This window comes from Vanacampus margaritifer, chromosome 12, assembly GCF_051991255.1.
Source record: "Vanacampus margaritifer isolate UIUO_Vmar chromosome 12, RoL_Vmar_1.0, whole genome shotgun sequence".
In the NCBI taxonomy this organism is placed as follows: domain Eukaryota; kingdom Metazoa; phylum Chordata; class Actinopteri; order Syngnathiformes; family Syngnathidae; genus Vanacampus; species Vanacampus margaritifer.
In genome coordinates, this window is record NC_135443.1 from 8,406,719 (window position 1) to 8,419,706 (window position 12,988).

The 12,988-nt window shown below is 35.9% G+C and overlaps 2 protein-coding genes across 6 annotated transcripts in view; one reads left to right on the plus strand and one right to left on the minus strand.

The window, feature by feature from the left end:
- Positions 1 to 12,988, plus strand: part of LOC144061151 (uncharacterized) — a 37,820-nt gene that overhangs the window by 11,761 nt on the left and 13,071 nt on the right. For 2 of the 4 annotated variants that reach the window (XM_077581316.1, XM_077581312.1), the window contains exon 3: positions 472 to 3,671. The exons of the other annotated variants lie outside the window; for them this stretch is intronic. In XM_077581316.1, the coding sequence (XP_077437442.1) occupies positions 472 to 477 (6 nt within the window). In that variant the 3' untranslated portion in view covers positions 478 to 3,671. Of the gene's footprint in view, positions 1 to 471; positions 3,672 to 12,988 lie in introns of those variants that run through there. 4 annotated transcript variants of the gene reach the window in all.
- Positions 1 to 12,988, minus strand: part of fancl (FA complementation group L) — a 113,921-nt gene that overhangs the window by 8,118 nt on the left and 92,815 nt on the right. The window contains exon 17 of one of the 2 annotated variants that reach the window (XR_013296092.1): positions 6,625 to 6,739. The exons of the other annotated variant lie outside the window; for it this stretch is intronic. The gene's annotated coding sequence lies outside the window, so the exon portion shown is untranslated. Of the gene's footprint in view, positions 1 to 6,624; positions 6,740 to 12,988 lie in introns of those variants that run through there. 2 annotated transcript variants of the gene reach the window in all.

Genomic DNA, 12,988 nt, shown 5'->3' on the forward strand with positions numbered 1-12,988 from the left:
GTGAATTAATAGTCCATTTTACACAGAATTATTTTTTTTATTATTATTATTTTTTTTTTATTTTTATTTTTTTTTATTTAAAAAAATTTTTTTTTTTTTTTACACAGAATTCTAATACTAATATAAAATTTCAAACATTGTCATTCAAAAGTTTAAGGCCACTAAACTCTACTGAGTGCAACCCTCGTGCTACCGTCTACTTCAACCAGCATCCGGTGTATGCGCGCGTGTCACTACGAGAGGTCACCCTGGTGTGACTCTGGTTTTAATGCACTGACCGCTGGTGAGTGATGGTAGCAGGTTAATATTTAATGACAACGCATCTCCTAATGGCTGAATAAATCAGCCTCCGTCTTTGCCTCGGGAGGAAGGATCCTTGCATTCTGCTGAGCACACACATGAAAACCTTACAACCCACACGTTACACGCATACACATGCAGCAGTTACACGGTTTTCCTTGTGTCTTCCAGCTTTGATGGCTCCTGACCACACATGCCTCTTGATCAGATGCTGCTTGACAACACACACTCCAGAGAGAGACAGCGGGAGAGCAAGAGAATGTTACTAGCACATGTACGGATGGAAGGACACGCGGATCAATGCACAACTGAACGATTAAATGGTCGTGAAGTTGATAATCAATCAGTGGATGTTGATGGAACTTTTGCCCTACTGGCTGCTGCTGTGCATTTCTGTTAACTACCACAAATGAGTGAAATAACTTTTTTTTTTTTTGTATATTGTGAGACACCCACATATGAATTGCCAAATGTAAGTACCTACAATGAAAATGATCAATACAAAACAGTCGTATTATATATCTGTGTAAAAACATTGTTAGGTTATTTTTCTCTCTGCTGACTACACTCAATTCCCAGTGCCTCATTCCAAATTGCCCAATGTGATATAGAGTATATTAGGGCTGTCAAAGTTGAGGCGTTAACGTTGGAGATGAATTTAAATTAAATTATGAAAAATTATTCCGTGTTACACGCCCCATCTACCACTACGGCAAACAGTGAGCTACAGTATCTAGCTATGAGTACAATCTGAAAATGAACCTTTTCTGGATGCCAAGAACAGAACAGCTTGGTGTCGTTATTTAAATTTGCGGCGTATGAGGAGATGAAAGAGTGGATTGACTTTGTAAAGATCCAAGGTTGATGGGAGAGCTGAATCTCCGCACCAACGCAACAGCCTCTGCAGTGAGCATTTTATGACAGATATTTTGTAAACTCACACACGGGCATACGATCGGTGCAAGGCGGTCTCCAATTTCTCATGCCACCTGCGCTGCTGACTATTCAGTATATCATCCGTAAGGGGAGATCTACAGTATACCTGTATAAACTTACTTAATATTATTATTATTTATGTATTATTTATTTATTATTTATTTATTATTTATAAATTTATTATTTATTTATTTATTATTTATTTATTTATTATTTATTTATTTATTATTAATTAATTAATTAATTAATTTATTTATTTTTGTAATATGTTTTTTATTTTATTTTTATTGTTATTTTTTTATTTTTTCTCCTAAAAGCTGGCGCATTCCAATCTCATGCATGAACCCCAGCGAGTCAATTTCTGCTTTTCGCATTGTCAAGCACTGTATGCGCTTCCACCACCCTGATTTTAAAGAGGATGCAAGGAACCGCTTCGATTGGCCAGGAGTCGGCTGCATTCCATCCCACAACGGCACACGATGGTGCTAATATGTAGCTAAATACCAAATGATGAATGCAATGGTGGATGATGTAAAGTAGTCTAGGGAGAATACAGATCTGTAAAGTGAGCACTTGGAGACTACCATCCACTCATATTGCTCGTGTCCATGTGTGGCCCAGCACCAAATTGTACGACAAATGATATATGCCTCTATTATACATATTCTATGAAAACTTGAAGAAAATAGAGATAAAAAAATCACTGATAGCATATTTCCTATAGCACAATTTTATACATCAGAACACACTGTAGTCTTGATCCCGAATCTACGCTAATGCTAATGCTAATAATACAAAGTCAGTCATGATACATATTTGTATGAAAAACCCTTGTAAGAATGAATAAATAAAAAATAATCAAATGAAAACCAAAATAAAGTAAGACAAATAAGAACACTTCTTTACCTTTACCCCTGTGTTTGGATGTACATAAAATGGGTGAAAACTAAATCATAGCGCACAATGTGTCACCATTAACTCTTTGACTGCCAGACGTTTTCAGAAAAGGGATGCCGTGGGTGCCAGCCGATTTAAGCATTTTTGACTGATCTTTCAAGGTCCATAGAAAATTATGTGTTTGGACTATGGAAACACACATACTACCAAATGAAAGATTGGACTCTCATCTTTCATCAGAACAAAAAGTTTGTTTCTACCTTATTCCGTTTTTCAGTAATCAACAATAGAAAATGATTAGTTTCACCTCTGTTTTGAAGAAAAAAACGTCTTTTAACGTCTTTGGCACTCCTCCATAGGATTTTACTAAACATTATTTAACGTTTTTGGCAGTCAAAGAGTTAAACATTAGTTGAGATACTGAGGACCCCCTGTAAATAACCTGTTTTTGTTTTTTAAAACTAAATCTGCACTATATTATGGATCCCCACCAGAAATTGGTAGCATTGTCCTGCTGAAGACAACAAGAGTAACAAAAAACAAGAGGTTGGCAGTGGTACGTTCACTATATACCGTATAGTACTTGTGTTTACTTGAGTTTCAAAATTAGCCCATCAGGAACACTAGCTAAATGTAATGGACTCTTGTTCACGACCTGTGTCTGCCACTCACACAATCAAATGTGCTATTGGCTAACCAATGTGATCGAGAGAGGCACTGGGATTGGCTCCAGCTGGCCTGTGACCCTTATAAGGACCACATTATGAAAAGTGGATAGATGAATCCGGCACCACAGTTTTGTTATCCCAAATTGAGCACAAAATGATCAAGCCACCAAATATGTGATCATTTATCTTAAATTGCTTCATGTTTTGGCTTATTAATACTGAATATATGGGTTTATAAAGACACTTGTTTGCAAATAGGTATTCCTTGTTATTTGGGGATGAATGTCAATACTTTAATGAAATATGATATGCTATAATATTAAAGCAATACAAAATAAATTCATCTTCGTTTTCAGCGATGAAGTGGAAGTACAATTGCGCATATACAGAACCATGTTTTCATGCATTAGTTATTCAATTTTTCATAATCACTTTTCAACCAAGCCGCCCATAAGAAGCTGCTATGAACCAAATCTGAAAACAACAACAGAAATGAACCTTGTTGCAAAAACTATTTGATTTATCGTGAGTTTTGTGAAAGGTGGAGCTCAGGTCCTGCAAGAGTTTTTCTTATGGTGGTGATTTATTTTCATGGCTGAAAACGCATCTGGAAATGTGCAAGAACCAAATACATTATGATTATTCGTCCATCCTGTATAACCTTGTGTGTAAATTTTCATTGATGATTAAAATGAAGAGAATTGTGATATGCTATTAATAGTATTAGTGTAATAAGTTAACAGTAATACTGTAAATCTGTGTAATTTTATAAATATATGTAAACCATAAATTATTATTTTTGACTCCTTTACTATATATTACTAGTATATCTGTTATATCCAAAATTGTATGTAGAAACTAATAAAGTGACTTTAGATAAAACATTTTTTGTTTAGCGTATTTGTATGGCATGTTTTTCTAATATTTCACTGTATTAGAGAATAATCTATCCTTCTCATATATTCATAAAAGAAAGTAATACAAAAAGAAGTAATACATTACAATTGTTCTTGTTGCTATAGCAGAACAGCAAAGAAGATCATCGAAAAGTACATGTAAAATGATAGTATAAGTAAACAATATTGCTACAGGAACAACAGTAACAAGACGAAACCTCCAAAACACTGTATGAAATTCATGTCTGCCTGCAGCTGGTGTGTGGGTGGAATATGTTGCTTTTCTATCCACAACGTTATGACCAGAAGAGGTGATGCTCCACATGACTGCTCTGCATGAGCAGATGCAATCTCCATAACTACCATTGCAAAACTACAAAAGTACTCAATGGAATCAATCCTTCTGGCAAGGTGACAACATTGTGATCTGAAACACAATGTAAACAACTCCCAAGAGCAGCTTTGATCGTATTGTTAAATGTATTAAAAATAAATGATTCTAATCATATAATAATTGTGCTATAAAGCACACAATTTTTTTTCTCTTTAAATCACTCAGAGTCAGCAAGCTGTTGAACACTGCGTGGAGGCGGCTAGACAAAGTCTGTGAAGTCTGCTTTTATTTTTGTAGTAAGAGTTTCCACTTGTTTCAGGATCTTTACTTCCTGTCCCTGTGTTTCCTCGTCATGCTGATTGCCTCCACCTGTGACTCTTGTCTGTTGTCAGTTTGTCTTGTTTTTTTTTTTGCCACATCCTGAGCCAGAACATCATTGTAAAATTCCTTATTTCATGTCCAAGAGTCCATGTCTTTTGTTAATTTGTTTGCTGAAGACAGTGTTTGTTGATACTTTCAAATCACTGTTGATTAATGATTACTCTATAAATCTGTCTTCTTTTTTTTTACTCGAGTACCGTGTGATTGGGTCCTTTTTCATCCTTGTCAATTCTAGCTGACTGAAAACCCCTGGCACATGAAGCTAATTAATAAACTCATGAATCTCATTAATACATTGCAGTATGCACATTAATAAATGATTCTCATTAAATATGCGTTGTGCTGTTTAAAAATGTAATATTAAAGCTTTTTTTTTTTTTTACATCATGCATGCAGATCCACGCACTCCACAGTTCTTACCTCATTTGAAGTCATGTCTTGTTTGTCAACTGTGGCTGTCGCTTTAAGCTCGTGCACGTACTTGCACGCACACCATGAACGAGTCTGACACAGATGCTGCAGTTACGCTTTGGGCCAGAGGCGGCAGTCGCGAGTAAAAAAGTGACAGAATGCACAAAGATACTTTTAATAAATATATAAATGAGCTTAGCTGATTGGGTCACTGTTTTCAATTTGATATATAATATATTCTACCTGTTCCTGACAGAATTTCAGAATTTTAAAATATGAACATTCAGATAAATTGTTGAGGTTGTCAACTCTGCGTACTGCATATATATACTGTGAGTATGTACGGTATATATTTAAAATAATAAAGTGCCTATACACACGGCTATCCCATCAATAGTGAAGGACAACGGCGGAAATAGCAATTCCCACTAAAGTGATGCGTAAATGCTGAGACTTTCTGTCGCTGCACCGAGATGTCAAGATGAAGATGTAAAACCATGGTGAAAACTTTTTGACAGAAAAACAGAAAAATAATTATTTTATAAAACAGGGAAAAAAAACCCTCCCAAAAAACAGAAAATAAAAAAAATTTAAAAGAGAAAAAAAATATTAAAAAAAACAAAGCTGCCCCAAAAAATTAGTCTGAAAAACAGGACTTTTTTTTTCAAGTGAATGCAATACGCTTCCGTACAATCCGAGTGAACACAGTAAAATTATATATTTCCATATTTTGAATTAAATGCCTCTAAAGTCATACAATTTGTATTCAAGAAAACATTTCAACAAAATATTTGTTTAAAAAAACACAGTTAGGTAAAATCCAGGTTGATTTACATGTAAACTCAAATAAATAAATAAAATAAAAACAATGCTACTGTAGTTAAAGTCAGCAGCAATATTACTGGCATTCAGCAAAAACTCCTTTTAGAACTACACAACAAACAGCTGACAAAGAAGGATGAATCCATCATGTCAAACCACACTCAACCCTGCACTCAGGATTTTAGTTTTGCCCTCCGGTATGGCCAGAAGTGAAAAAATGACTTCTCAGTACAATATAGCTAAAGTGACAATAAGTCATCATCGTTAAGTCAAAATTAATATGACACATATACTGCAAAGTCAACACACTCGGGTTTACTGTGAAACATAAGTGATCATAAAAACTGTAATTAAAAAGAAAAAAGTTATACCAAACATAGTTTAGGTAATTGGATTGGCCATTTCCGTAGTTTCTTGCCAGTGATTGACTGTGATCAATAAACTCCCAAAAAATAATTTATTCACTTTTTTCTTTTTCTTCTTGTTTTTATTTTATTTCATCCCACATTACGGTCATAATGTCCTGTTCTCTTTCTGTCTCTCTTTGTTCTGGATGGTCAGTCAGAAGTGGTAAATGGGCAGCGAGGCAGATACCACATGTTGGCACACATCTTGTGCACGAGTCGCTCACATCCATAACACACACACACACACACACGCACACACATGCACCTTTCTGCCTCATTGACTGCACTTGCTCTTACATAATAGATTACTGAGCCATGATCAACTGCTGGCAACATCACAATGCAGCCTGTTCGCTCAAATTTAGTAAAATGTTGTAAAAAAACAAAAAAAAAAGTGATGCGCTGCGTTGTAGTAGACACATGATATTTAGGCCTGCCTGTGAGAATTTAAATTATTAGTATTCATGGATTTGACAAAATAATATGCCTCTGACCACAAAGCTTAACTTGTTAGGGATGGGGGAGAGTAAGTCAGATTCAGTTAGCTTCATCCCACGAGGGGCAATTTATTTGTAGCATCCCAGTTTCCATACATACTTAGTCTATGGTTAAATGAATGAATTAATATAAAGAAACATGTTGAAGCACCCGACAGAGTGAGATGTCTGGGCCTAAGGAGTCTTTCATCTGTAGGGCAAAATAAACAAGGTACAATAAGATAAAAGCAAATCGTCACTGTCCTGTAAAAAACACTTATGTCATTTTCTTTTATTTATTTATTTATTTTTTTTTAACGTTTTGGGATGTCTGCATTCATTCTCATCCCATAAATGTAAAAATTAAAAATGTCAAAAAAAGTGTTTTCCACAGGACAGAGACGAAATAATGAACAAGACATTGTAAAAACAACAACAATAACAACAATAAAAACTAAATGAGAGAAATAAATAATTAAAATAAAATTACTTCCTCTAAAATAAAATACAATCTTTTAAAATGAGGTTGAATAAGTAGTTTGTCTTCTAAATTCTTCTGAATATGCTACTTGTAACTTTTTTTTTTTTAGAGCAGGGGTCAAAAACCTTTTGCAACTGAGATCTACTGTTTGGTTATTGATTAATGCGAAGGGCTACCAGTTTGATAAACGCTATTGTAAGATTGGTCGCTACCTGCTTCCTGAGCATGCGTGATGTCATCTTCAGTCGACAGTAAATGGCAAAATGTATTTTCAAAGGTATTAATTATGGATGAAAAATAGTTATATAGTTATAGCACGTTATTAAATTTATTGTAGACAAAATATTATCTTCTTACTGCTGAAAACGAGTCAAGTATCCGTTAAAGGGAATGTATAAATTGTTGACAGACTGCCCCCTGTGCGCAACAAATAATAATAATTTAAAAAAAAACATTATTCTCCTGTTTTGCTTGAAATTGGCTGGGTTCGAAAACCAGGCAGGTTTTAAAAACACATGACTGGGAGACTTGGCGACAGGACATCTTTTCACTTCCCAATTCCATTTTGCAAACGCTGTCATGAGCTGAGCTATGGTAGCAAATATGAGATGAAAAAAAATAAACAAACGCACACAAAACACTCAGCAACGGCAACCTCCGCACTAACGTTAAATTTTGATGTCAAGTCGGGGGGGGGGGGCACAAGAATATCATCCCATGGGCCTCAAGTTTGAGACCATCGCCCTACTGCATAAATAAGAGAACAGCAATCTGCTGAAGCCCACAGCAAATCACACCCATCTTCACAGTATCCCTAGATGCAAAAAAACTAAACAAAAAAACTCAATTATTGGTAAGAAAATGCTGATCTTGAGTGAAAGTTGTCCAAACCAGTATTTCCTCCAAATGTTATTCATCTTGCTTAGAGTGTGTGCGCACTTCTTGTGCTAACAATATGATCAAACACACTGTCAGTGTTGAACTTGTACTTTCATTGTGTTTATTTTTGTTCATGCCGTCTCCAGCGACCACAGTATCGGCTCATCTTTGGGCCAAGTTCTAGCCACCCCATGAGTGCGTATAGTGCTGCAGCATCATTTATTTTTTATTTTTTTTTACAAAGCTTAAAGATTTTATTCAGACCACAGTGATCATTTTGTGATGGATTAAACCAAGTGACAATCCAAATGATTTAAACACTCAAATAATTGACTCTGAATGAATATAATTTCATTGGACTAAATTCAGTATGTTATTGTTAGCATCCCATTAGCATTAGCAATAGCATTCCATTTGATGTCCATGCTACAGATTACTTTACGGCCAAGAGCGAGCCAATAAAACTGCATTTAAAAAAAAAGAAGAAGAAATGTTGTGTATTCTTTGACTAACTAGGGTACATTGTTCCCTCACAACTTCATAACTTTGCTGTTTTTCTTCCTTCTAGCTAACTATTTGGAAACTTAAAAAGTTGTTCAAATGTGCCATTCAGGTATTCAGAATGCCCCGAAAAATGGAATACAGGAGCCCAGTGCATCAAGAACTATAAGTAAACCATTGAAGCACGAGCAGCTGTTTTATAGGCTGTGTTCACAAATGAATTTGATCGCAGGGCGCTTTGCCTCCTCCAGCACACAAGGACAATTAAACGTCCGATTAATAGCTACGCTAACATTTCTATTTTTAGTTTAAAATGGCGTACTTTAACCAGAATCACATGTCGCATTGTGACCAAAGGTACGATCCTGATGGCTTAATCAATACTACCGGCCGGTTCCTTGTTCAGCAAACATTCCCTTGAGCGTTGCAGACGTGTTTCTTCTAGAAACCAATATATTGTATCGTTAACGGACACAGACTAAACAAGCAATCTCGTCTCTGATATCCTGATATCAGCCTCTTCCTGTGGTTTCACTTGCATGACGGATACAATGTCAAAGATTTCCTCGCTGTAAAAGTGGAGATGAATAGTCGTGGAGAAAATGAGGACTATGGATTTAGAAAGACATGCTGACATTTACCTTCAATGGTCTCTTGCTCTTTCATAAATCGCACCATACTACTGTGATGTTCACGTGATAGAATCTTTCCAAAGTAAGCACTGTCAGCAGTAGGCAATTGATTTCTGAAATTTTCATTTTGTAGATGCAGGGTTTCCCCGGTTTAGGCTGTGCCCCACCTTTTATGCGTTTGGTGTGTAATTACATCATTCACTCCCAGCCATTTTCACTGAAGCAACCCCCTTCGCTCCCGCCTGTTTTACTGGATTTTAAATGATTTTTCAAGTCCCACAGAATATTGTGTTCAATTGTTATAAAAACATGGAACCTACCAAAAGAAAGCATAGAGTCTCTTCTTTCATCTGGAAAAAAGTACATTTGTATCTGTATCCGTTTTGCAGCAATTAGCACTAGAATCTAGCTAAGTTTCATCATTATTGACAAATCAAAACAATAGTCTTCCCATGCACACTATTTTAACATAGCATCTAAATTGTATAACGTCAAAGAATTGGATTGGAATGATAAACTCCAATCTCCTATCAGTGCCGCACAACAAATGCTAATCAACACCTCCAAAAAAACATTGAAAACACATTTCGAAGTTTAAATGTTCCAAGAGGCAAATAAGTGAATGAAGCCCCGCCGAATAGGAGCTTTGTTTATTCAGCACGAAGACAGATGAGATCACATTGTTCTTGTGTCACTGCCACTATTGACAAAACAGAAGCCATTTGATTGCAAGCCCTGTTCATTTGCATTGGGCACGTGGAGATGAGATTCCAAGGTGATGGATGGGCTCGAGCTCCCAGTTATTTAACTCATTCACTGCCATTGACGGCTATAGACGTCAAAAATTCATTTGAACTTTTTCTATTAGTTTAAATTTGTTTCCACTTTTGTTAACAAGAATATAAAAACCTAAAAAAAAAAATGTTATTGTACATTTTGAACGGATATAAAATTTGTAATTAATCATGACTTAACTATTGAAGTCATGCGATTAATTACGATTAAAAAATTAAATTAAAAATTAGGGGCGTCAGGCGATAATTTTTTTTAAAATTGTAATTAATTACACTAGTTAACTCACGAATAATCACAAATTTTATATCTGTTCTAAATGTACAATATTTTTTTGCTAGGTTTTCATACTTTTATTAACTAAAATGAAAAAAAAAGGCACTCTGTAGTGATATTTAAAATCCTTTTTTTGAATATGTACTGCTGACGCGTTTCAACACAAGCGCGTCTTCATCAGGGCGAAGTTAGAAGAATCACCAGTTGGCGCTCGTTAAACACAAATTAGTCACATGAAAAAAAATCTCATGTGTCAGTCAACAACAAAAAACTACAAACATGGCTGACGTATCCGTACATGTACAATATCGCGAATAGAATGTACATTCATACGGAAGTTGGAGGAGCGCAAGGTCTCGAATATCCGCCAGCTTCGCGACGTCGTCATAGAAAAGTGGAAGAGGATTCCAGTTGCAAGCTGTTAATTATGATGAACGCCCGATGGAGTTAAGGCAGTGCTGGAAAATAATGTTGGCCGCACAAAGTATTGACACGTTGGGCATTTTCACTAAGTGGTGTACCTACTCTAATCGCCAGGTGTTTATTAACGGCTGTATTTTGATTGATTGTGAGGGAACAATAAATGTACGCACATTACACAATGGCCCAATACAATCAACAGTAGTTCAGCCTTTGAGTGTTCAACGGTCTCCAAGCAGCAAATGAACGAGGCGTCTTGATTATATCGTTTCACTTTGTCACATCCAGTAGGGCTGGTGACATCAGCAAAAGATGTTTGACTCAATTTGGGGTTTATGTCGATGTAGGCATTCTTTAGCAGCGCTGCATGGATGGTGTATAGTAGCTATCAGATCATAAAAAATATTGAGCAAAGTATGCACTGTGTGTAGGGTAATAATAATAATTGTGCCCCCATGCATTCCATGCGGCCCACTTAAGGCTGAGGTCCGGCAGTGGTGTTTTGTGACTCTAAGAGCTAGAAAATTCGAAAATGATTTATGTTCAATGTTCTTTGATTGCTTGCTCACTTTACCTCCTTTTTTTAATTTATTTTTTTTATTATTATTTTTTTTTTTGGAGAGCTCAGTATTGTTCATTCGGATTTGACATGTCATCATCATTGCTCTCTTTTTTTAAATTTAATTTTTTTAATTTAATTTTTTTATTTAAATTTTTTATATTTATTTTTTAATTTTAATTTTTTTATATTTATTTTTTTATTTAATTAAAAAAAATTGTATATGGGTGAGTGCGTGCGTGTGAGTGTGTGTGTATTCATTAGTTAGCTCACTTTACCTACTGATGGCGCAGCATCAGGAGGTTCAGTATCTTGCTCAAGGATACTTCGGCAAAGGTCACAAGGGTTGAGGATGGCACCCATGACCTAGGTTGGAAGTCCACCATTTTACAACTTGAGCCATGCCATCCATGCTGCCATGTTGTAATAAAGGAAGTGAAAAAAGCAGCGAAATGTCATCGTGGTTAGCTCCGGGGTTTGCCTCATACAAAGGAGATTCAGAGTTGGAACTTAGCACCTATTATGAGACACTTTTACATATTCTCCCTGTGTTTATGTGACACAAAATGAGGGATTCTAGTACTGTATGTATCACACAGGGTTAAAAAGTCGATTCCAAATGTGGAAATGTCATTTCATGCCACAGATTAAATAAGGAAATTTCATTGTGAGTAGAATTAGGGAGAGGGAGTGCATGACTCAGCACTTTCTCTACTCATTAGAAGTCACTGTGTGTATGCATTGCAGTGAATTTTTTTTCCCCTCGGAAACTTTTCCACTCACCTTGGCCAAGTTGATTCTCCAGACACAGAACTAACTTTGTACCCGAGGAAAGTCAGGACTTTTCTTAGTCACAGCCCAAAGGTTTTTAAAAATTATTATTATTATATTTTTTTTAAATCCAATCAATGTAAACAAAGTAAGGCCTATACAATACTATACAATAAAACTTCAGCAAAGAAACAACAAGGGCCGACGCTCAATATTGCGTGTGTAACATGAAATTGTTAAGTTTTAAACTGTAAAAACGGGGGGCTTTAGGACCCAGATGCGGGAAGGCAGAGCAAGGAGGCAGAGGTGTAGTCCAAAAAAAAGGGATTTAATTTCTATTGACAAAAAGGTTTCCAAAGTTCAAAAACATAAAACAAAGCATGAACTTGAACTTGAACAAAAGAGGGAACAAAAAACAGACAGCAACAAAACATGAACTTGAACTAGAACTTGGGAGGGAACAGAAAACAGGCAGCATGACATGAGGACAAACATACATACCACAATGCACCAACACAGACAGAGGAGAGACAGCAGACTAAATACACCAACACTAATGACGCAACAAGACACACCTGGACCAGACACAAGTGGCTGAGGGCACTGATTGGACAACACAAGGAAGGGCAGGGTCACAATTAACAAGACAAGGAAAACACACAAGGAAAGCAGAAACTGAACATGACAGAACCAAAACATGACATAAACTCAGGTTTATGAATTGAGTTAGTGGTGAGAACAGATTTGTTTTTGGTCTATTGCTGATGCAGAGGCTCTAATTGCATATGAAGAAAAATTAATTGTCAACACCAGGTTGTGACAACACAGACGTACAGCTATGAATAATAATACATAAATGCTGTAATACAGATTGAGTCGTATTAAATTTTACACATCATTAAGATGGCCTGTGCATACTTTTATCCACAGTGATTGAATGACGGTAACCCCGACATTGCTTCACTTTGCTTATTTACATAAATACATAACTCTAATGTCACACATAAAAAACACACTTAATGGTATGTGCTAGTGATTCTGACAGTGTGGTACGTAAATATAGTGGGGTTTTTTTTTGCACAGGGTGCTTGATTAATTGAGAGAATAATATTGGCTGCACTGTACAATAGAAATTGATTTCAACCTTGT